At 41.9% G+C, this 24,186-nt stretch overlaps 2 protein-coding genes across 2 annotated transcripts; one reads left to right on the forward strand and one right to left on the reverse strand.

The window, feature by feature from the left end:
• Positions 1–1,010: 1,010 nt before the first annotated feature.
• On the forward strand, positions 1,011–10,056 carry fam177a1 (family with sequence similarity 177 member A1). Its single transcript, XM_080784889.1, has 5 exons — positions 1,011–1,144; positions 3,597–3,788; positions 4,943–5,009; positions 5,294–5,391; positions 7,082–10,056. The coding sequence occupies exons 1-5, from the start codon at positions 1,076–1,078 to the stop codon at positions 7,289–7,291; spliced, it is 636 nt and encodes a 211-aa protein (XP_080641015.1). The 5' UTR covers positions 1,011–1,075; the 3' UTR covers positions 7,292–10,056.
• Positions 10,057–12,011: 1,955 nt separating this feature from the next.
• ppp2r3c (protein phosphatase 2, regulatory subunit B'', gamma) lies at positions 12,012–24,052 on the reverse strand. The gene is made up of 13 exons (XM_080784589.1): positions 23,858–24,052; positions 23,412–23,536; positions 23,020–23,124; positions 18,521–18,633; positions 17,639–17,736; positions 17,369–17,439; positions 16,472–16,604; positions 15,614–15,669; positions 15,310–15,385; positions 14,990–15,126; positions 14,142–14,279; positions 13,005–13,064; positions 12,012–12,264 (listed from the first exon to the last, which is right to left on the reverse strand). Exons 1-13 carry the CDS (start codon positions 23,922–23,924, stop codon positions 12,070–12,072), a joined length of 1,374 nt encoding a protein of 457 aa, XP_080640715.1. The 5' UTR covers positions 23,925–24,052; the 3' UTR covers positions 12,012–12,069.
• Between the last annotated feature and the right edge of the window lie 134 nt (positions 24,053–24,186).

The following is a 24,186-nucleotide window of genomic DNA, read 5'->3' on the forward strand; positions in this document are numbered from 1 at the left end:
TCTAGCTGCAGTGTTGTTGTCAGACCTGCAGCTCTCCTCCCATCTCCTCTCACACTCAACTTCTTAACAATAAAACAAATACTGTCTTAGTCTATAATTACAAACCTATAGGCTACACATATAAACAACACGTTCACATAAACTAAACTCACCTGTGGCTCCTGGCATGCGTGGCAGGTTAAAATGAACCCGTTGCAGGTTAAAACTAACCTGTGGCTTGCTGTCGGACTAATGCCTGTCGGACAAAACACACGCACCCAGCTGTGAAACCTTGAAACCTGTGTTGTGACTGTCTAAAATGACAGTTTCCGGGGGAAGTGCATACAACGGAAGTCCAGCGGCCCTATACAGTAGACACAGGTTTATCCTAGGAGAAGAGAAAAGCCTGGGGACGAGACTAATGTTTACATAATATGAAAATGAGTGATGCACGATATAATCAGTAGCGTATCGAAATCGGCCATAAAAATATAATACCTATTATTTTCACAGATATTGATGACGCAATAATAATCGTTCGTCAATGGCTTTGTACAATATTTTAAAAAAAAGATGGGATGTATACGTGTGACGTCACAAGGCGTAATGGACTGGCAAGTGGCAACCATATATGGAGGCATGACTGACCGAACGACTGGTTTTCATAGTAATCTGCGACCTTTGGTCGCAATAACACTTGTCACTCAGGTGTCATACTTCATTATTATTATTATTATGTAGGGGCTACACAGCGCTGCCCCTAACAAAATGGTATATGAGGATATCATGGGCTGGATTGAGATCCACGGGCTGGTTCCGGCCCATGTCTGTTCTGGTAGAACCATAGAGTTATTAGAACATACATGGCCCGGAACTTAGAACTAGTACACTGAGTACAGTATCCTACACGGTACTGTACTGATGACCCTCTTGTTCAAGAGAGTGGTCTCTGTCTCCACCTTGTGGTTTCAGTTTCCTACAACATCACTAACCTCGAATCATCAGTTTGTGCTTTTATTTGTCAGTATACCAACCAACCCGGATATGCTAATGTTGTTGCATGGTTGACTTTACATAGCAGTGACAAAGAAAAGAGATGGCAGATTTATCTCTGTATCTCACTAATGTCAACGTTTCACTGGGACAAGCCATGGAAACTGAAAAGGTTGGTTTGATCCTACTTGTTGTTAAGATCGTTACGTTTTATTATTTTAGTTGTCATAACAACCAGTATTGTAATTATAATCAGAGTCACTTCCTTAGCTCAGTTAGCTAACATAAATTGTCGTCCACCACATCACACAACAAGCAGCTTGTTTGTGTTCGTGTTGTAGGCGAGAAAGTTGTGTAGAATACATGTGATATTTGGGCTAAGCTGCAACAACATTTCGTTAACCTAACCGCTTTTTAGCTTGTAGATCTGTTCTTTTTGACAAGTGACACTGACTATAGGAGACAAGGAGTTAACATCATTGGAAGAACTTCTAGATTTACTTGTTCTAGACTTCTTTAGTAGTAGTGAGAAGAAAGGTTAAGGTGGTAGCAAATAGCACTTGCCTTGGATCATCTAAGATTCTAAGACTATCATAGATGTATTTGACAGAGTCTGACATTTATTTATCTATTATGTAAAAATCTATAAAATGCATCAATGATACTCATTGATAGTGTTGAATGTTGATCCAAGGCTACAATAACACAATGTAATCTACAAATTGGCATCAAAAGTACTAACCATAGTATGGACTATGGATGGCCCATTTCACAATAATATTGGATTTTAATTAGTGTTAATGTTGTTGTTACTTTGTAGTTTGTAACTTTGTATTGATACATATCACGTAACACATTTATCAATTATATTAATATTATATTTTATATTAATAAACTAAATCAACTATGGTAGTAACTAAAGCTCCAAATAAAACAGCTCTCAAACATCTCAAACTCTGAGATGTACAGGTATAAAGCAACAATAAGAATTGTACTTCACTGCACTGTACTTTTGAGTAAAAGTACTTAGTTGTTGGGAGATTCGGTTGTGATCACAGACACTCTTGCAGCAGGCCTAATGCAAAGTAAATATTTTATCATCATGTCTTGAGGAGGTTAGCATTTTCCATGCGCCGTTGTTCTGGGTCTCCTGCCTGTGTGGGAGACAAAACCTCTACCGCTCAAACCTAGAGGGAATGGGTGAGCTTGAGGAAAGGGTCTAAATTGCTCAATAGAACAGTAGGGAGACCACCATCCAATCGCTGCCGATGTGAACTCACTCTACCGTATTGATTGATTGATTGAAATATTTATTAACAGTTTGCAGAATTACAGTACATTTCAAGCACAAGCTCAATACAAAGACTGTTAACTGTGAGTGGGCGACCCAATTAAGCGTTACACTTGTTTACAAGAGGGTCCACCATGTTCAATTCATCAAAACATTTAGAGACGTACAAATAGACACTTCTATATAGTCAAAGAACAGAACAGGAATTCATCATAAAGGAAGCAAAAAGGAAAAAGAAACATATACACTAGTGAGGGGAAAGGGGGGGGAGTGGGGGGGGATTCAGATTTTACGGGGCCAGTTTCGAATTGCAGCCGTCCGTAGGTGCCCTTTGAGAGCGGTTTTGAAGGAGTCAAGGGATTCACATGTCTTAATGACTGTTGGTTGGTAGGGCGTTCCACATTTTGGTGGCATAGGAGCGAAAATAATTTAGTCCCTTGTTTGTGCCGAATCTGGGTTGTACATGGTTTGTTGCACTGCCTCTGGTGTTGTGGGTGTGGACTTCGTTAACATTAAGGAAGTATTTAGACAGGTACATGGGTATCTTGGTGGTGTATCGACTGTTGTGGACCAGACCCATTGCTAGATGCTGTACTCTGTCGTCGACCCTAAGCCATTACAGCCTGTCAAAGTGGGCAGGGGTGAGGTGGGTTCGGGGGGTGAGGCCAAGTAGGAGCCTGACCAGTTTGTTTTGGGAAGTCTGGAGCTGGAGTTTTTGTTGACCAGTGAGGAGATCCTGTAAGTGTAAAGGAATCTTATTCTTTTATTTACTTTTTTGATTTCGTTGGTGGCGATTTTATCACCGGAAAGATTATCCTCCAGGATGGAACCTAGGTAGGTAATTTCATCTTTTCGTGTGATAATATTGTCAGTTGTCACCCACTCTAACCAAGAAGCCATCTGCCTTGCTGAGATTACTATTTGATCCAAAGAGATTGTATTCAGTTTTTGTAAGGATAGTTTGTTATCAGCGAGCCAGGTGCAGATTCTACCGAGTTCAGAGCTGAGCGTCTTTTCAACCTGCAGTTTGTTCCTGTCCGAGACCAGCAGTGCTGAGTCACAAGCTGATGTCATGTCGTTTACATATCTTAGGAACAGTAAAGCCCCTAGTATGCTTCCTTGTGGAACGCCACAGCTCACTGGGAGGGGGACGGACGGACAGTGTTCCGTTCCGTTCACCTCCACCACCTACACGTTCAGATTGGTTAAAATAACGCTTCATTCAGTCAAATAAGTTCCGTATTGAAGCTTGAGTTCTGCTTTGCGTGACGCAGAATTTCTCGCCGCGTACAGTTTGTTGAGATTTGCTGTGGTATTCTTCTGTTCCCGCCAGAGCCCCAGCAGGGTGAAGGACTTTGAGAGTGTGGAGCTGGGCGAGCAGGGCGGCGCCGGGGAGAGAGAGAGGGTGAGGGTGCCCCGGAGGACCATCTACTTCGCCAGCGGAGAGACCATGGAGGAGTACAGCACTGACGAGGAGGAGGAAGAGGAGCAGCCGCTCAGGAAGGACATCCTGCCCGTAGACACGGTAGGTGGATGGTTTGGCATTCTCTCTCCGACTGTAGCCTTAAAAGGAGCACTTTTCAACTACCGTAATCTTCATATAATTGGTCTCCTCTAAAGTTCATGATAAAATACCATAATTTCTTTCTTAAAAAGAAATCCCTCGATTTTATCACCCAGTGTCAATTAGCTAATGCAAATCCTGGGCAATCCTCTACACTCCCTCTGCCAACCTGGGGAGAGCAACGGACTGACCTCATACTTCCTTCAATGCATGAGGAGTCCAGGATGCTTCTTTTCACCTGACAGGGGGAGGTTCCCCGGTTGGACGTAGCGCGTGGAAGGAAGGAACATGTTATTCCAACCAGTTAGTCTGTGTTTATACCAATACCAATTATATGAAGGTAGGTTCAAAAGTGGTGAAGTGGTCGTTTAAAGATGAAGGTTGCATAGACCGAAACCATGTGTTTTCCCAAAAGTTTCAGCTGCATTTTGAAGACGGCGTGCGGGAGTTTTTTCCTTTTTCTATCGTGCGATCCAAAACGTGGACTGTAATCCTGTGTTCACGCCACTGGTGGCAAAAGCTACAAAATGACCTAGTGTGTAAATGAATGAATGTGGGTAGTTTAAACCAGTAAATCTCAAACCTTTTGTGCCATATGAACCCCCAAATTCATATTATATTCATATTCATATTATATATATTCTATTATGTACCCACGGACCCACATCTGAAAACGTTATGTGCCAGGGACCCCTCAGAAGAGAAGAATTGTGTTCAAAAGTATTTAAAAAAAAACTTTTTTCAAAAATGTAAAAAGAATAATAGGATACAGAACTTAATGCTACAGTAGGTGCTTTGACTAGTAATAACTCTGTCATGAAATCTTTGTTTTTAGGCACATCATTGCTTAATTTCCAACAGATAATCCAGCTTTCCCCCATGAATGTCTACCTTTTAGTATTGTTATATACCCTCTAGCATAGGAAAAACATATGTATGTCACCCTTGTTTGCCATACATTTCCACGGTCATTTGGTAAGCATGCATTAAGGTCTTGAACAGGCCTTTCAGTCCATTTACAAGATGCTAGTAGTAGTCTTCATCAGTAGAGTATTTATTTTATTCTCACAGTAGCTCAGTGCTCTCTGATGTGCTTTTTCATCTGATGGTTTCAGTCCAAGCTGACCTGGGGTCCATATTTCTTCTTCCACGTGTGGAGAGCGGCCACCTCCACCATCTCAGGTAGACTACTACTACTGTCACTGTGATAGCTGTCAGTCATGGTCATATCTGTGAGAAGCCTCTGTTATCCCCCCACAACATGATACTGTGTGTGTGTGTGTGTGTGTGTGTGTGTGTGTGTGTGTGTGTGTGTGTGTGTGTGTGTGTGTGTGTGTGTGTGTGTGTGTGTGTGTGTGTGTGTGTGTGTGTGTGTGTGTGTGTGTGTGTGTGTGTGTGTGTGTGTGTGTGTGTGTGTGGGCGCGCGCGCGCATGTGTGTGCGTGTTCCTTCCTTCCTTCTGTGCAGTTTGTGATTACCTGGGAGAGAGAATGGCTTCTCTGTTCGGCATCACCACTCCTAAATACCAGTACGCTATCGATGAGTACTACCGCTTAAAGAAAGAGGTACTGTAGGAGACTTGCATAGATACACCCTAGGGGGCCATATGTTGAAGATTCATTGGAAATCTGTCTTAGGTGTGCTGTATTAACCCATTTAGACATGACGTCGACATTTAAAAAATGTCTTACGTTTTCTGAAAAACCTATATTTCTATTTCTATGTCGGTGGATCTCAACGTTTTTCATGTCAAGGAACCCAAAAAATGAATGTAATCGGCTGCCGACCCCCATCAGAAAAGATGTTGTTCCAGGGACCACCCCCCCCCCCCCCAGAAGCAAAGATCTGAGTTTAAAACGTACGCTCTGAAAGAATATATATTCAAAGATTTGCATCACATTTTCACGATATTTCAAAAATATCAGATCTACGAGCTCGTAGCACGACACCGAGCTTGTAGATCTGCTATTAAATGGCTAAAGCATAACATAATGCTTAAAACACCAAAAAGGGTTCCCGCCCAAAATGGGTTAACAGTGACACCAGTTGTGTTTGTGTCCGAGCGAAGGTAAGCCTGATTTATACTTTGCCGTACAACCGTCAACCGTGTCATGTGCCAAAAATAGCACACTGGACACTGACATGCAGCAAAGTGTAAATGATGCTTTGTTCGACATCATTTGCCTGTTTAGGATTTATAAAATTGAATCTATTACAAAGGGCATATTTTTCTATTTTATTATTGATGTGCATTTGTCTACGCACCTGTACCTAAGCCCCTACTCTAGGTGTGCGAATGTCTTTCTCTCCTGTTTAGGATTTACAATACATTTGTATGTACACCCAAAATGACTTTGTTAACCATATTAACGTCATTATAATATTATGAAGAAGGCATTATTCAATATTAAACACCATTATTGTTTTTATACAGTAGGTAACTACTAAATTATATTGTTTGCTGTCATTTCAGCACCAGCACCAGCTTATGACATTGAATTAAACATTAGACTCAATTATTACACAATAATTTAGCTGGTGGCTGATGTCTGCGGTCAGCCCTCTTCACCCTGGCTATCTCGCATTAATATGTAATTATATTTGAAAAGATTAAATTAAATTTAAAGAAAATTGGCTCACATATATCTGAACATCTTGCTGGAGTTCTCCTGCAAGTTGAAAAGTGTCTGGACTATATCTTTAATTGCGATTAATCACATGATTTATCTAGTTAATCGCAAATAAGTAATCGTTTTCTATCTGTTCACAATGTACCCTAGAGAGGGATATTTTTCAGATCTTTTATGCTGGCTTTATGCAAAAGTGTGTTAATTTTTGATTGTAAATCAATTAAAAACCCCAAAGAAACCATAATGGTACAGCATGGCAGCAGGAGGTATAATTGTCACTTATATAAATGTGCAGATTCCCTGTATACACTGTTGTATGTTGGTTTGTTTACTAGATTATTTTTTTTGCACATTTAAATAATCATCCGGGGACCCCTCAAAAGAATCTGGGGACCCACGTGTTGAGAACCACTGTCCAAATGGCTAAAATAATTAAACATTAAAATAATAATCGCGATTAACATAACTGTGAGTAAATCGTGAATAAATGGGTTAACTCGGACAGCATTGGTCTGGACAGTCTGTTTCATTTAACTTTGCATGTGTGAACACTACAGACTTGCCTAGAACAGCCCATCTCTGTACAATACATCCCTGACCATCCTCCTCCTCCTCCTCTCCGCAGGAGGAAGAGGAGGAAGAGGAGAACCGGCTGGCCGAGGAGGCGGAGCTCCAGTTCCAGGGGAAACAGAGACGGGAGGAGAACCTGGATCCTGCCACGGAGCAGCCGGAGCGCACCGGAGCCTCCTTCGTCAACGTGAGCTTTGAACTGGACCCCGAGCCCCCGCTCAACACCCAAGACACCAACCGGGTCCCCGCTCCTCTCTCGTCCTGAACACTATGACTGAACGCGCTTCCGTTAAAGAGACTTCTAACACATTCACTTTGTCAATGCATCTGTCCAGTTTATGTATCTTTCTTTATTTTTTTAAGTATGCGTTACTGATACTTTGCTATTTTTATACTGTTTTGTTTCCTAATAGAACTACAATGTATGCAGCAGGAGGGAGGCACAGGTAAAAAGAAAAAGGGCTTTTCTCAGTTGCTGGATCGCCTCTCTCTCTCACTCTCTGTGAATGTGGTTTTATATGAATAGTGTTAACGGTATATGCATTAATAGGGACACAGTGAAGCTGGTTAAAACGCAACAACCGCAAGCTGAGGACTCTTAGGATTGTGGGTCAATTCATTTAAAATTCTGAGTTTATAATATATACAGTACTGGAAGTAGGTACAGAAATGTAATTTTGAACGATATGTGGTCCCCACATTGAATTAATTGAAAATGAGTTGACGCCTAACTCACCTGACAGGACAGTAATGCATACCAATACGTATAATGGCGGTGGAATGCATTGAGAAATCCCATGCATCTCTCTAGAGTAGACAATGGTCTTTTATTAACAACAGTCTGGGATAAAGTATCACGGCTTAGCAATTCAACCCCAATACCTGAGCCTGTACGTCCTGTCTGACACCGTCAAGCCCTCGCTTCATTGTCGTAAATTCCATACAGGACATGGGGAGAACCTGAACTGAGGGGGGAATTTATTGCACTAAGAATGCAACATAACGTCAGCCTTTAAAGACCACTAGGTCCTCCCCTCACATTGGAAACCTATCGGTTCCCTATTGTCAGTAATGCGTGTATATGTCCAGTTTCCACTCCTGTGTGTGTGCTATGACACTCGCTGGCGACAGATCCTGAGAACAGCCAAGTTGTTGCCACTGGAGAGCAAAGCCATGGGCTAAACTTTAGCTTCTATGACTTTTGCGTGTTCACAACAAGAAGTGATCACAACCGTTTGACATATTATTTCCTTTCAAAGTTGGTTTGTCAGCTCGGTTGTGATGACACGCATCTGCAGCCATTTTGCACTCCTGGTTAATGAAATTATGCAACTTTCCTGTTCTACCCCAGATTTGAACCCGGTTTCCTGCGCAAGTGCTCACTTGTTTTTACCATTGAGCTTATAGAGCCTCCCTGCTTGCCTGAGGTGAGACATGATCTTTGACACAATCTAGATGAGCAGGTAGAAAAAATATAACCAGCCCAATTATATTTAAATTTTATTCATTAAAAAACATATTGCCGCTTTAAATCAATGAAGATTGACTCTTGACTATAACCCTACTTGGCTCTCCAGAGTGTTCCAGTGAATGAGCACACCACTGGTTGTATTAGCTGTAATATTACTAGTGCCTGTAGACTATTAGATTTGAATATTTTCCTATTTTTTTTATTTTGGTATGCTAGTCTTGTGCCCAGTGCTGTCCTTTATGTCACAGGACACAGCTGGTGTTAATTATTTTTCTTTTAAATTACTTATTTTATTGAAAATATTCTTTATCAACACAAAGTGATTAAACTATATTGATCAACCAAAAAAAAAAAGAAAGTCGGTACAATGTCAAAAAATCAGGGGCAAATTGCACGTTATTTATGTTGGGCGTACAATAGACAGCTGTCGATCACGTAACCAGGTACTATACAGTGTCATTGCCTTTACAACTTGACAATTCAGTGCCCACTCTTAAAGTGTCCTTGTAGAAACAATCCATATGAGATTGTAGTTTAAAAAATAAAAACATTTTTTATTATTAGTTATGATAAATATCCACATGTACTGCTTTCCTGACTTGTCTGTATGTGCATAAAGATTGTGGCCTGATATTGTTTAACCACTTCAGCTCTATATAGGCCTACTGTGCCATGAATATGTTAAATAGCAGATATGCAAGCAAACATTGTGCCACAATGTGCCACAGGAGCATGTAGAGCAGCCATTTTCACCAGGTTTTTGTGAATGTTCGCTTAGAAGGCCTGTACATTTCTGTACCTGGTCCATTCCAACTCACAGTCACTTGATGTTATACTTGTTTTTTTTTATTTCAGGTAGTGTTAACGCCTCAATTCATCAGTTCCATGATTTGTTTCAGCTTGGTTTAAACGTCTCAATAGTCAATGCATTAACTGGCTCCATCTGTAACAATACGTAACAGGCTCACTGTTCACTTTCAACCATCTTCTGTACACTTACAGTATGACCAAAGGTCAGTGGACACCATCTAATTAGTGCCCTTTGTGACATTGAATGGAAATCGCCCAACATCAGTGTCTGACCTCATTAATGGTCTTGTGGCTCATGGAAGTAATTTCTCTACTCTTCTGGGATGGCTAGTTGGAACATTCCTGCTGTAATTTGCAGTTTAATTAGCAATTTACAAGTTAGACATTTGGCAAGACGCTCGTATCCAGGGAGAGATTGGCGTAAGCAGAGAAGTCCCTGACCTCTAGCCAATAAAATAGTTACAGAGAAGGATTGTCATTCTTTCTGAAACAGGAAAGTGAGGAAAAGGCATTGGTTCTGCACGCAAACAATTGTCTAGAGACTCTAGAATGAAATTTAAGCTGTATTTAAAAAATCCTTCACTGGAACAAAGGGAACTAATTAGAGGGTGTCCATTGAATTGGTCACAAAATGCGGTTAGAAACATTTTTGTATGTGAAGGGAGTATAACTTGTTTTTTTCATGGAGATTACATTTATTTATACTTAATTTAATCTCACCTAAATAAACGTATTCAAGTTTTGTTCTATTTTATGCCTATTGAATGTTGATTGATAAAAGATCGAGATTTAGATTCAGGCACCTATGTTCAGCACTAGTAGGCTGTCCAATTCATTTTAGTTACTCTCATGTTTTTGCTACAAGAGAGAGACTTTAAGAGAGGTTTAGCTTTGATGTCTGTTTAAAGCCACAGTAGTTGGCTCCAGGTGCCACATTTTGAATGTAGTGCAGGGATACTCAAATAGATTTACCTGTGGGCCACATTACAAAAATGGCAAGGGGCCAGGGGCCAGTAGATAAAATTACGACATTAATGATACTTGATAACTTCTCTCTTTCAATTGCTTTATTTTCGCAAAATGTATCAAAGTACAATGTGCATGCACACAATATGTAAATAAATAAATGTGTTACATTTTCTTGCATAAACACAAAGAGCTGTTTCCATAACTGCACAAATTATTGCACATAACATGAGTAGCTGTTATAATAACATAACATGAGTAGCTCTTTGCCTGCCTGCCTGCCTGTCTGTCTGTCCATGAGTAGTTATTTGTCTGTCTGTCAATGAGTAGCTGTCTTACTGTCTGCCTGTCTATGAGTAGCTGTCTGCCTGCCTGTCTATGTGTAGCTGTCTGCCTGCCTGCCTAATTGTCCATGAGTAGCTGTCTGTCTGCCTGTCTATGAGTAGCTGTCTGCCTGCCTGCCTAATTGTCCATGAGTAGCTGTCTGTCTGTCTATGAGTAGCTGTCTGCCTGCCTGCCCAATTGTCTATGAGTAGCTGTCTGTCTGTCTATGAGTAGCTGTCTGCCTTCCTGCCTGTCCAATTGTCCATGAGTAGCTGTCTGTCTGTCTATGAGTAGCTGTCTGCCTTCCTGCCTGTCCAATTGTCCATGAGTAGCTGTCTGCCTGCCTGTCCAATTGTCCATGAGTAGCTGTCTGCCTGCCTGTCCAATTCTCCATGAGTAGCTGTCTGTCTGCCTGTCTGTGAGTAGCTGTCTGACTGCCTGCCTGTCCAATTCTCCATGAGTAGCTGTCTGTCTGTCTGCCTGTCTATGAGTAGCTGTCTGCCTGCCTGCCAGCCAGCAAGTTGGTTAACAGAAAATAAATTGTTATGGCTGAGTAAAATAAAATACAATAAACACAATTTGCCTGAAAATAGATTACCCAGCTATGACCTTTTTCATGAAAAAAAATGAGTAGTGATATGGCTGACTGAGTAAAATAAAACAATCTACCTGAAAATAGATAGCTATAAGTGAAGAGCAATTTCCGCAATTACCATTTCTGCAATTTCCGCAATTTCCATTTCCTCAATTTCCGCAATTTCCATTTCCTCCATTTCCATTTCCGCATTTCCGCAATTTCCATTTCCAACTATTAATGGCAGCTGGGTTTCATCATTCAAATAAAATAGAATTCTGTCCGTTTAGCTATAAAATTATGTCAGGGAATAGGGACACACAGTATATGTCTTTCATTTGCATTGCATCTCCCCCCCCCCCCCAAGCTTTTATTTTCGTTCGAGTAATAGTACAACTCTAATAGTATTACTTATAATAATGTAATTAAAGATAACTTCATTCAGATTTTTTTATTTTTATTTCATTTTCCAGATTTTTTTTCCTTCTTTTTTTTAGATTTTCATTGGTGGGCCAGTCATAATGGTCCCGCGGGCCTGATGTGGCCCGCGGGCCTGAGGTTAGTGGAATGTTCAGCAACTACAGACAATACATATTTTTATGGAACAAATGAGAATGGGGTGAGAATCGTGATCTCAATTCTTGTGGAGGAAAAATCGAGATTCACATTTGAGTAAGAATCGTGCAGCACTAGTAGCCATATTGGATAATGGCACACCTCAAGAATAAAATAATAACGATTTAATAGATATTTATTTTTATTTACTGTACAGCAATAATATTAACAGTGCACAAACTGCACAAACACATCTTTTAAATGGCAAACACAGGAAAGACTATCGAAAATACGGTAGTGATCCCCCCCCTCCTCCCCCACAAACACACACTCAACCCCATGTTCAGGTGTCGTCCATGTCTCCGGTCACGTTGCTGTCACTGTCGCTGGTGACCAGCACCTCTCTGTTCTCATAGGTCCAGAAGCCGTTGAGGTCGATGAGGATGCTGGAGACCGTGTCGCCCTGGCAGCTGTTCACCAGGTCCTGGAGGGTGATCTTGAAGGGGTCCTTGGGCTTCACCATGTCAAAGATCTCATCCTGAGAGATGGACAGAAATTTTATTAATTTTTTTACCGCTTTTTCTCCCCAATTTAGTCATTATGCTGATTGATTCCTTCCTCCCCACACACATTTCTGTGTTGTCACTTCTGTTGTGTCCTACCGGACGGCGTAGAGCAGTGGTTCCCAAAGTGGGTCCTTGAGGGAGTTGCAGGGTGTCCCCAGCTAAATGATAGTTTGGAACCAAATGGACTTATGGGTCTGTAACTCTGAAAGTGTACAAATGGAACCAAATGGACCCCTTTAATTTAAAATTAAAATCAAAACGGGTTGAGAATCACCACCAGAGCAGTAAAAATATTTTCTTATGGGATCCCTGGCATATCTTTTCAAATGGGGGTCCACAGGCTAATTAGTGCCAATTTGGGGGACCTTGACATGAAAAAGTTTGGGAACCACTGGCGTATAGCCTTCGTCTCACTCCCTGCTGACGGATGCCCCCCACCAACCCGTAGGATTGCGTGCAGTGACTATAACCACCCTCGCCGCCTGGCTTCTTTCCCCCGACCACGGGCCAATTGTGTTCGTGTAGACGCCAGTCAAAGCCGGATTCACCGCGGTGGATTTGAAACCACAAGCTCCGCGGTGGTGAGCAGACAACTTTACCACTGCGCCAGAACAGAATCATACGGCTGTAAATCAGTGGGTGAGACGTGCAATCTTCATGGTTTGGTTGTTTTTTAAGAAAGAAGATTTACTTTGTCTATGTTTTGTAGTACCTTGACATCCTGAAACGAGACAGGCTCCTGACCGTGGATCTTCATCTGTTCTTGGATGGCCTGAAACATTGACAGCATGAAACAGTGATTCATTACTAGGTATACAACTTATTTTTGCCATAACAAAGCAAATTTGAAGACATATGATGTTATAAAAAGAGTTTCAAACTGAAGATATTTGTGTCCGTCCTTTGGCTATAGTTTTAGTGTAGTAGAATTACTGTACATGAATGCACGTATTGTGTGTCTTGTGTGGTTTTGCACATGATGTACTTTGTTCAACTTCATGTATTTGTGGAGTAGTAATCTCTCAAGACGGATTCAGAGCTCCGCAGCTGAATCCACACGCGGATACGAGGGGTAGTCAGTTCACACTGGGCTTGTATAAACACTGTGCACTTGTACTGTATATTCCAGTATGATCGTGTGAGTGTTGCCTTGTAACCTCTGTGCCCAGAGTCACAGTGTTGTATGTTTTGTTTGCAATGTTTCATGTACTTTATTATTTTCCACCAATCTGCTACTCTATGAGTTTTTCCTAGTTATCCGCTGGACTATATGCCACAAGAAGCCAGTGAGATACATGTGTTGCTATGGCAACAGGCAGTGATTGGGAAGCCCCGCCCACAGCTCACCTGGCTGATGGAGTGATGGGCAATCACAATGTTTGGGCCACCTGGAGAGATTGACTCTGTCAGTCCAGAGTGGAGTTGAACAAAGAGTCAGCCAGGCTACTGGAGAAGCAAGAGGAATATTTCCCAAATCTTGCCATATTTCCTTTCTGGAGTACTTTCCTGAATAGTGGATTCTACCATTAGATTTAGTGACCTTCTGGATTATTTCCCTGGATATTGGATATTGGACCAAAGGAAGGAGTTTAAGGGTGGCCAGAGGAGACTGGCCACACTCTACAGACTGGTTTGGATTTGCTTTATTTTTGGACACATGAGTTTAGTTTTGGACAGTGCTAGGACACTTGGACTTCACACCCATAGTTCTTATTCTGAACTGACCCACCACCTCCCTCATTTGTGCTATAATTGGTTCCTTAATTGTTATTGTTGCAACCGTTATAGCCTGTGCGCACACACTCATGTTCTGCCCTGTGTGTGTGTGTGTGTATACTGCAGATGGTACCCTGAAGAAGTAGTTCAGAGCGAAGACGTTGAGGTATCCTTGGTTTTCCATGTCCAGCAGTTTGAAGATGTACTGTAAAGCTGCAGGCTCCTTCCTGTTCTCCAACGCCAAGACAAAGTCTAGATATGTCTTGTAGTCCTGGAGGAGAAAGACATGGGAAGCAAGAATATTAAAGATGGAGTGCCATGATTTCTTTCCACCCTAAAACATGATCATCAGGTCTTATTGTTATATAAGGAGGTATAATTAAAAAAAAAGTGTACAGTATTTGTTAAAATTATGTTTTTATGTGGCCACGCCCACCAGTTCATTAAGTATGCCTGGTTTGCCTGGTGGGTGGTGATGGGTGGTGATCCACCTGAACTTAAGCCGCACCCACAGCTGTAGTTGTATGATAAAGGGGGAGGGGCTGATAGTGTGATGTCACTATATTACTGTTTATTTCATTGGCCCGTTTGACTGTCAAGAGTTCAGCTTCCAGGAAGAAACCTTCAATACAAAGTTAATACACCATTGCACATAAAAGGACGCCAGGGTGTCTAATGAAGTACTGTCACCTCAGACACATGAAAAACTGGAAAAATACAAAGATTGTGGCACTCCATCTTTAAAAGAAAAGTACAATAAAGCGTGCACATCCACTCACTTAATGATGCTAGCGCCTGCATAGAACTGCATGGACACCGTGCTGGGTTAGTTTAGTTACTGATGGGTGTGCTGCTAGTTTAATGCCGTCTTTCTAGAAGCCTAGGGTCCGGACTAGGTTTTATGTTTAACCACGGTAAACGACAATAATGATTACCGTCACATCCCTAGTCTGGACAGGGCCACAGAGACATTATTCATACCATTTCTCCGTCATAGGTGAGGCATTCCTGGAACACTCTGTCCAGGAAGACCGAGGTGAGCGTTCCAGTCCCATAGCGAGACAGCTCCTCTTTACTCAGCATGCCGTTGTGGTCTTTATCCAGGTTCAGATACTGACCTGGGGTGGAGACGGAGACAGTCACAAACACACACATTTTCATTAAGGTTGAGTATTTCCGGGTGATACCAATACCTTTAAATAGTTTGCAATGGGCATACGCATTATACATGTATGAACATACGTACAAGAGGTTGGAAAGCACAGAAAGGCACATTTAGAATATATGTAGTTTTGCGTTACCATAGACTCGGAGAGCTGACGGTGCCGAGAACCAGTTGGACTCTTGACTCTCTTTGGAAAGCTCCTCGTCTCTCAGCTAGGGAGCGAAAGAGATAGCAAGAGGTTGGGAGGAATTTAGTTAAGGAATGAAATGTGGCTCTGTATTCACTTAGGGACCAGGTATCGATGCGTTTGGCAAGGCAATTATACGATTACCAATTGTGATGGCCCTGCCCCCTCTGCCTCTGCACAGTAGGCTATCCGGCAGCCTGGGTGATTAGGGCAGAGTGGAGCAGGGCCTAGAGTGCATGACACAATAGCCTACCTCCAACAGGTCATCCAGAAAACTGCACGCCAAGATGTCCTGAATCTTGATCTTCCCTAAAAGGAAGAGGAAGATTTGTCACAATTATTTGATATAATCACAATACAATAATCGTCTCCGTGTTGAAAACATTTTCAAACATTTTCCAAAAATAGCGGAATTATTTTTTTTTATTTCGAAGCCTAAAAGGCAAACAGAAATTGCGATTATTATTTTTCTCCAACGCGTCATTCACATTTTTGAGTACGGACCCTAAAAGGCAAACAGAAATCACATTTTCATTCAGATATGTTCCATTGTTCAATGACAAAAACACAATTAAATTGCTAAACACAATTCTTTGCGTGACAATTAATCGTCAATTTAAAACATTCCCTCCCAGGCCTCCAAGCCAGAGCGTGGCTCTAGTGCCAAGATAAGCATAGAAGATGGGTCACTTCTGCCCACCCCGGAAGTGATTAGTCCTGTATGCATATGGAACGGAATCAACGAGGCACCGAGAGCAGCGTTGATGATCAGCACGGCTCGGATAAATGTATTAATAGGCTATAAACATGGCATCTTATGTCATTCTGAGTTTAAATAACTAATAACCCAGTGCACGTGTACTGTATGTGTACTACGGATTATCATGTAGGCTGTTTCTACAATGAGAGGCCTATGGATGCTAGCGGCGGAAATCATTTTTAATCAACTCTCGTAATCTCGTGGATGGCACAGTGGGCAGCTATTCACGAGATTATCTCGTTCTTGGATCTTCTTCTTTTATCTTATCAGATAGCGGACCCTGCAGTCAGTCAGTCAGTCAGTCAGTCAGTGTGTTGGAGCGTGCTGTAACTGCGAGGAGTTGTGCCTCACCTGTGCGGAGGGGGTCCAGGAAGAAGAAGAACTTGCGGACGGCGGTGCACACGTAGAAGGAGTAGAAGGACTTCTCCAGACCGTCCAGCTGTGGCAGAGTGGGTATCAGCTCTAGAATGTAGTTCTCTAAATCCTAGAAACACAGAGTGAGAGAGGAGATATGAACATCACATGACATTAAATTGTAACATCTGTGCCCATCCGCTGCTCTATGAAATGTTCCTATTTATCTGCTGGACTATATGCCACAAGCAGCCAGTGAGATACATGTGTTGCTATGGCAACAGGCAGTGATTGAGAAGCCCACCTGGCTGATGGAGTGATGGGCAATCACAATGTTTGGCCCACCTGGAGAGTTTGACTCTGTCAGTCCAGAGTGGAGGTGAACATAGAGACAGACAGGCTACTGGAGAAGCAAGAGGAATATTTCCCAAGTCTTGCCATATTTCCTTTCTGGAGTACTTTCCTGAATATTGGATTCTACCATTGGATTTAGAGACCTTCTTTTAGTTTTTGGAGTTTGGATTTCGACTGAGGACGGACTTTGCGGGTGGTAAGAGGAGACTTACCACTACACAGCATTGACTGGGTTCCATTTGGATTTATTTTTTTGGACATTTAAGTTTAGTTTTGGACAGTGTCAGGACACTTGAGCATCCCTTTCGAGGCAGTTTTATTTCATTTTGATTTCATTAAGTGAACATTTTGCTATTAAACTTTATTTTGATTTAATAAATTACAGTTAAACTTATTTACTGATTTCTTTAGTTATTCTTATTCTAAACTGACCCACCACCTCCCTCATTTTTGCTATAATTGGTTCCTTAATTGTTATTGTTGCAACCGTTATACCATCTACCCATTTATCCCTCTACCACTGTGGGAAGGAAAGCTTACCGATTCTCTGAGGTAACCCTGTCCTGCCACATCGTACAGACTCAGACCTATCCTGGTTTGATGCAACCACACTAGAAACGAAGAGGTGTACACACACACACACACACGAATCAGGGGACACACTAATAAGGACCCATATTTACTGATGTTTCTGCTGTGTAAGCATATTGAAAAACAGGCTCTTTTTAAATGAGTTTGTTTGATGAAACGTATGAATGAGAGTCAAATCCACTCGCAACGGTGACATTTGGACAAAAGAGCGACCGGTACCTTTCCTCATGACGTAGTTGAAGAACTGCATGATGGAGATCCGGCCGTAGGGATCACTGTGGAACAGCTTGGAGTAGACTTTGGCTGTGAAGAATTGTCTGGAAAAGAGAGGAGCGAGTAGAAAGGACATATGGGGCATGTAAAAAGCTGAGGATAGGCCATGGGGTCACCAAAATCACCTGCCCTGAGTTATAAGACATCCTGTGGGCAAAAGTTTACATTTTGACCTGAAGGTGGCACTAGAGGATAGGTCACTCAAATATATAGGGTTCCTACTAGTCTTAGTTAGCATGAATTTGCATGAAAGCACTCTGCAAGTTTCACTAAAATGTATCCATTCCAAGATAAACTGTGTGAATGTGGAAGGTTTGGCCTAAGGGTGGCGCTACAAGAAAGGCCACTAGGTCACCCAAATCTAGCCTCGGAAACCCAGACGTTTTTATTTCCATGGAGAAAAAAAAAGTCTGGGGAAAATAAATCTGAGTCTAGTTTCTCCCGGCGGATCCTGCCAGGAGCTGCCTATGCCATAGAAATTAGAAAGCATAGGTGGGTTCCAGTCTACCCAAATCAGCAGGGGCCATCCGCTGGTACACATCCAGTCGAATTTGAGATAATGTTTCTTGAGAACAAAGTGGTCAATGGAAGGGCGATGGACGGACTGAGAAAGCCATCAACAGAGAGATGAGGAGGAGAAAATTAATGGATTATCACTGTGATCCGTCATAGTTAATGACATATTATTTCTCGTGATTTACTGTTTTGATGGTGCGAGGATCATTGCTTGTTGATTAACTAATTACCAATGTTAATATAATCTTGAGCATGGCATGGTTTATTTAGATGCATAACGGAACACTCCGCCCCTTGACTCTGGATACTCACTTGCATTTGGGCCCGGCCTTCTCCCTTACTTTCAGGAAGGCCTCATAGCTGATCATGGCCTCCTCTCCAGTGAGTGGAGGCACCTGATGCTTATCCAACAGGAACCACAGGTTCTAGACACAGACGGACAAGCACAAAGAGAAAATAACTGAATGAGTTGGATACACAGCCAGCCAAACACTGGCAGAAAAAACAGGAGGTGACAGAGGGGCAAAGACGGTAAAGGCCCACCCCACGCATACTCTATTTTTAGGTGATAACTACTCACCGCTGTGGTTGGGAAAACTACAACATGACGTGACGTCACTTTAGCCGCGGTGATAAGAGACTCACCGCTCACCCCAACATATATCTGTTATTTACGGACCTACACCACCTAATTTTAAAGTTGAGTAGGTTATTATCACCTACAAGTGGAATATCTTAATATACTACTAATACGGTACTACCCAGCTAACATTTCCCCGCTAGCTACCGCCTCCCGCTGTCGCCTTCACAGCGTAGCACGCCCGGGCTGGCTTGGACTTCCCCCCGCTGTCCCCGCGACAAACGGTCACGCCTCTGTTAGATTTTCATTCCTCTGCGCAACAGTGTGCATTTACAGCCCTCGTGGCGCTGTCCTGAGGCTTGCCCCCCCCGCCCCTCTCTTCCTCTCTTCTCTCTTTCTTTTGCGCTCTCTCTCTCTCTCTCTCTCTCTCTCTCTCTCAGACAAGGATGTGCATCTTAATATGTATAAAATAAATCAATAATAATAATATTATATTTTGTAGGATTATTATGGTTTTTTTTTTTTTAACTATTATTGAATATAAATAAGTGGATTCTTCTTCTACTTCTTCTTGCAGCTATATTTCGTTTTAATTTTTATTAATAATATGTACCTGCAGACTATAGTAAGTTGTAACACTTTACTGTGGTCGTGCAGTAAATTCACCCGTGAAGCCCCCCCCTCTCTATGGTGAAGCCTGGGACCAAGGCTTCACCCGGCATGCATTGCAGTGTTGTTGTTTTTGTTGACTCGACGCTAAGGTGGAGGCAGAAGACGGTGCGACTGCCCAACAAATGCTTATATTAGTTATACACAGTTTTTCTCCGGAGAAATTCAGTTGAAAGGTCAGTGTATTTTTATATCTGATATATACTGTGTGTCGTGTAATTGCACGTGTTAGAATCGTTTCGTTTCCTAACGCTAGCAGAGGGAATAGATTACCGGTGTATCCGATCCGGTAGCTATAGCTAGCTAGCTAGCTGGTGGAGCCTGGGGAAACAAAGCAACCTCATCAGAAGTAAAATGGTTTAGTAGCGAACAATAATAATGTATCATGATGTTCTTTTCTAACGTCTTCTTATGTTGATAAAAGTCCACAATTATTCGAATTGGATAAGATTTGATACGTTGCTTGTGTATAGGCTACATAAACAGCATTTTTGCTGTAAATCACATTTTTTGTCATTCTTTGTTCCTGAACTTGCACCATGAAACGCATTTTCTAAAGTAAGTATAGGCCTACTGTGATGACTGTGGACTTAAATATCAATGCTAATTTGAATCTTTATTAAACTGCCCTGTCTCTGCTCTGTCTGAACAGTTATTTGGTGGGAACCACTGAATTAAGTAATTACTTTTTGAAACAACTGAACGTTTTTTACTGAAAACAAATTTCAATTTTGTATCTTTGTCTTTGTCTAAACTTCTCAGGACTGGAACCCTGCGTTCTCTACCACCCTGACCTGGTTTCTACTCCAGTTACATCATGGCAACAACAACAACAGCAGCTACATAACAAGGTTAAGCCATATATTTTGTGTAACGTCTGTATATATTGGCCTTTGGATCCTGCTGAAAATAGCCGATCTACAAGCTCTCTTGCCTCAAGTTTGAAATGTGTACCATTGTTAATTTGTTACCATCATGACATTTTAAATGACTGAGGTGTAGAAGGGAGATGAGCTTGATTGCATGGTGAAAATAGTCGATCTACAAGCTCCCGTGTTGTGAGCCCTATACAAATGCAATCCATATCAATTTTGTATTTGATTTTGTTCAAATTACAGATGAGGAGGTCACGTGGAGATGATGGTGATGGATAATAATAATGGTAAGAACATTTTCACATTTTGTCACATGTCACATTTTAGCACAGGAATAGAAATTAGAAAATGGCTGGGTTTTACCCACAGGGCAACTGTTAAGTCATGGATCACAAGCCAGAGAAATGATTAAGGTGAAAATAATTTATTTAATTAATTCTGTGATTTCAGACGAGCTTTCGCTGGAGGAAGACCTATCGACTTCAAATGCAACCTCTGCTCTACCACCAGTCGGGTTTCCCTGACCCTCTACTATATGCAACATCCAGACCTCAAGGAACGCACCCAGCTTTCCGTGCTCGGACATACAGACACGGGGACATACACACATTGCTACGCTCAGAAACTCCTGACTCCACTCAGAAGAGAATTGGTGTTTTAAAGACTTAAGCACTTAAACTTGAGAACTGATATGTCTTCTAAATCCTCACAGATTTTAGTTAAAACGTTTGCAGCAAAAGAATATATATTTACAGATTTGTGTCACATTTTCACGATGTTTCAAAATTAGCAAACTCGTTTTCAACAGCTTACAGCTTTTTAAATAATGGTTAAAGTGGCTAAAACCACTGGATCTTGGACTTCAGTGACAGGGACCTGGGGTCTGAGAGCCGGAGACGTTGGACAGGGTGCATTTTGGAACTTCTGCTGGCGGCCACCACCAGTCAGGCTTCATAAAGGAAGGAAACGGACAGGCATGGCAGGCAGCTCATCAAACGGTGGTCCGTGGCTCAAATGCTGAATAACTTTGGCATGAAAAGGGTTCAAACCCACCGCTATAGGGTTTTCCAAATGGACTCTTGAATGTATGCTGCACTATTTCTTGCTCAAAAGGTGAATCTCGATTGTGTGTTCTGTTTATTGCTGTGTAACTGTTTTTGCAACATTACTGGGCCTACGCTACATAACTAACTCCACACAGAATAGACTTGGTGTTTTATAGAAATTAAACTTGAGAACTGATTCCACAAAATGTCTTCTAAATCCTTGCAGTTTTTAGTTAAAACGTTCACTGTGTTTGGGCCACATTTTCACGATTTTTCAAAAATAGCAAATCTACAAGCTCGTGAGCCAACAATGATGGTTAAAGTGTTTGAATGGTATGACTGTTTTCTTGTATTCTAAACTTGGTTGTTTACATATTTTTTCTATGTGCCTAAATTATTTCATTGTAACCTTTTTTTTCCTAATAAAGAAACAAAATTAAGTATACATTTGCTGCTTTATTATGTTTCTATAAATATGTGGGAGGGAGGTGAGCATGGGGGAGGAGGGGTGCGGGGTCGCAATATGGGAGGGGGGGGGGGTGTCATAAGACAGCTCCACGCTGTCCTGCTGCTGCCTTCGGTAGCTGACGTTCGAGTCGCGGCAGAGAAGCGGGGCGCCGGCTACACGCGCGTCGGCGCGCACGGCACACGCTGATCAAGAACGACGCGGCCACATCGTGCGACGCGCCCGGCGGAGGACACGATCGGCGGCGCGCGGCGACCGCCTCCCGCAGGCGGCGCGCCATGACTTGCTAGCTGGGTACTAGGGTTCGCAAACAGAGTTTGGTGGATTACACTTGCTCCTTCAGTAAGAGCATTTATTATTGGTTAGTCATTGAGTAACACTGGTGTTACGAAGGCTTTCACTTAGAGATCCATATATGGGGATAACATATAGTCCCACATATGGAGACAACAGCAATATCCAGTGCTGAGTCTGCTGACATAATGCAGAAACCCCAAATATGGATATCCATATACAATATGGATATAGATTGTGACACGCATCTAATTAACCCTATAAAAGAAGGATCCCGTTCTGGACACGAGAGATACTCCAGGTACTACACAAAGAAGATTCGGCCTTGTACTCTACTAGCAGAATTGCACTAGAAGCTTCGGCATCCTGGTTTAAGTTCGGATCGAACACCACTGCAGCGGGCTCCAACGAGACAACCAGCAGCAGTTCGAGCTATCTTATAACTGGTGTTCAGCAGTGCCAGTCTAAATGAGATATACCCATGGTAAAATGTGTTCCTCAGCACACAATATTTTCAACAAGTCTGTAATACGTTTACTGTGATATAAACGTGATGAATACTGGTTGTTCTAAACATGCTAAATGTACCTACTGTACAAGTAGTGATGCTTTACACATGTTTTCAATTAGTGTTAATGTTGTCGTACCAAACTGTAAACGGTTTATAAAAACATGCTGATAATTCTGTTATAGACGTGCTGAGGCTTGGGTGTCGTGTGTAACAACAAAAGAAGTGACTGACCAGATCTTCATTATTCCACAACAACGCAGATTGAATGTTATATATAGTAACTTATTGTGTGATATCTCAGACTGTGTGTGTGTGTGTGTGTGTGTGTGTGTGTGTGTGTGTGTGTGTGTGTGTGTGTGTGTTGTTATACCTGCAGCTCCTCATTGTCCAGCAGCTCTCTACTCTTCCTCTGCAAAAACACAGCTCTCGACTCCTCTCTCAGCTTCTGCAGCACAATCTCATCCTCTGCCGGCAACTACACAAGCAAATCCCCCATTGTTATCATCAAAACGACAACACAATAGAAGACCTCTTCCTTCCTGGTAGTTAGAACAACTTCATAATAGTAACAATAACTTAGCATCGCCTCCATTTTTTTTAGACAATTGATTTTAATTTGTATTAGAAGTTTGCAGGTCAATACAAAAACAGCTAAGGATAAAACCAGAAAAAAGCACTTGTTTACATCAGGGTCCTCCATCATAATAAAGTAACATAAGAAATATGTTATAACATGATAATAACATGATAATAACATGATACCCTGTAGTAGAAGCGTGGGATGTTCTTATAAGAGCTGTCTCTGTTGCTCCCTCCTCTCCATTCAGAGTAGAACTTGGTGAACAAGTCCGTCTCTTCTGCTTTCTTCTCCTCTTCGCTCCTCTCGTCTGGACACGCACACACACACACACACACACACACACACACACACACACACACACACACACACACAAATCATTAGAATCTATCAGGTCTCAAATCGATTGTTCCGCAACGAAACCGAGACCTACAACTATAAGGTGACAATTCAATTCAAATGGCTTTATTGTCATGGGAAAACATACGTTTACATGGTTGCCAAAGCAAAAAGTGGAACAATGAATACATTAGAATCTAAACAAAGCTCACAAGGCGTTGCGCTGCGATAGATCTGCTATTTTCTGTATTTCCGTCTAAACTCAGAAGACAGTCAATCTAGTTGTTCTCACCCTTTTTGGAGTTGGCCAATCTCCTTTTTAAAACATCTGACCAGTTGGACGGCTCGTCTTGTTCCATCCTCGCTCCGGACTAGCGTCAGTTTGTCACAAATGAGACATCTTCATCGAAAACAAAATGTAAGCCTCAAGTCAAAACATAAAACAAACATTCATTCACAAATCACTAACAGAGTATACATTATTACATTCCCGGAGGAGGGTGATCAAGAGTCAAGACGTGATTGGATATTCGATCGACGTGGAGACAAAACATTGTCCAATGACACGGAGAGAACGCCCTGTTTGGTATACAACTGGCCAATCACAGCGCGACCGTGCAG

Source organism: Protomyctophum bolini, assembly GCF_963924005.1.
Source record: "Protomyctophum bolini genome assembly, chromosome: 15".
NCBI lineage: Eukaryota > Metazoa > Chordata > Actinopteri > Myctophiformes > Myctophidae > Protomyctophum > Protomyctophum bolini.

Coding starts and splice junctions, on each gene's coding strand:
- fam177a1 (XM_080784889.1), top strand. CDS start 1,076: ATGGCAGATTTATCTCTGTATCTCACTAATGTCAACGTTTCACTGGGA. Junction 1,145..3,596: donor AAGCCATGGAAACTGAAAAG/GTTGGTTTGATC, acceptor TGTTCCCGCCAG/AGCCCCAGCAGGGTGAAGGA. Junction 3,789..4,942: donor ACATCCTGCCCGTAGACACG/GTAGGTGGATGG, acceptor TGATGGTTTCAG/TCCAAGCTGACCTGGGGTCC.
- ppp2r3c (XM_080784589.1), bottom strand. CDS start 23,924: ATGGAACAAGACGAGCCGTCCAACTGGTCAGATGTTTTAAAAAGGAGA. Junction 23,537..23,857: donor ATTGGCCAACTCCAAAAAGG/GTGAGAACAACT, acceptor GTGCGTGTCCAG/ACGAGAGGAGCGAAGAGGAG. Junction 15,670..16,471: donor CCTGGACCCCCTCCGCACAG/GTGAGGCACAAC, acceptor TCTTCCTTTTAG/GGAAGATCAAGATTCAGGAC.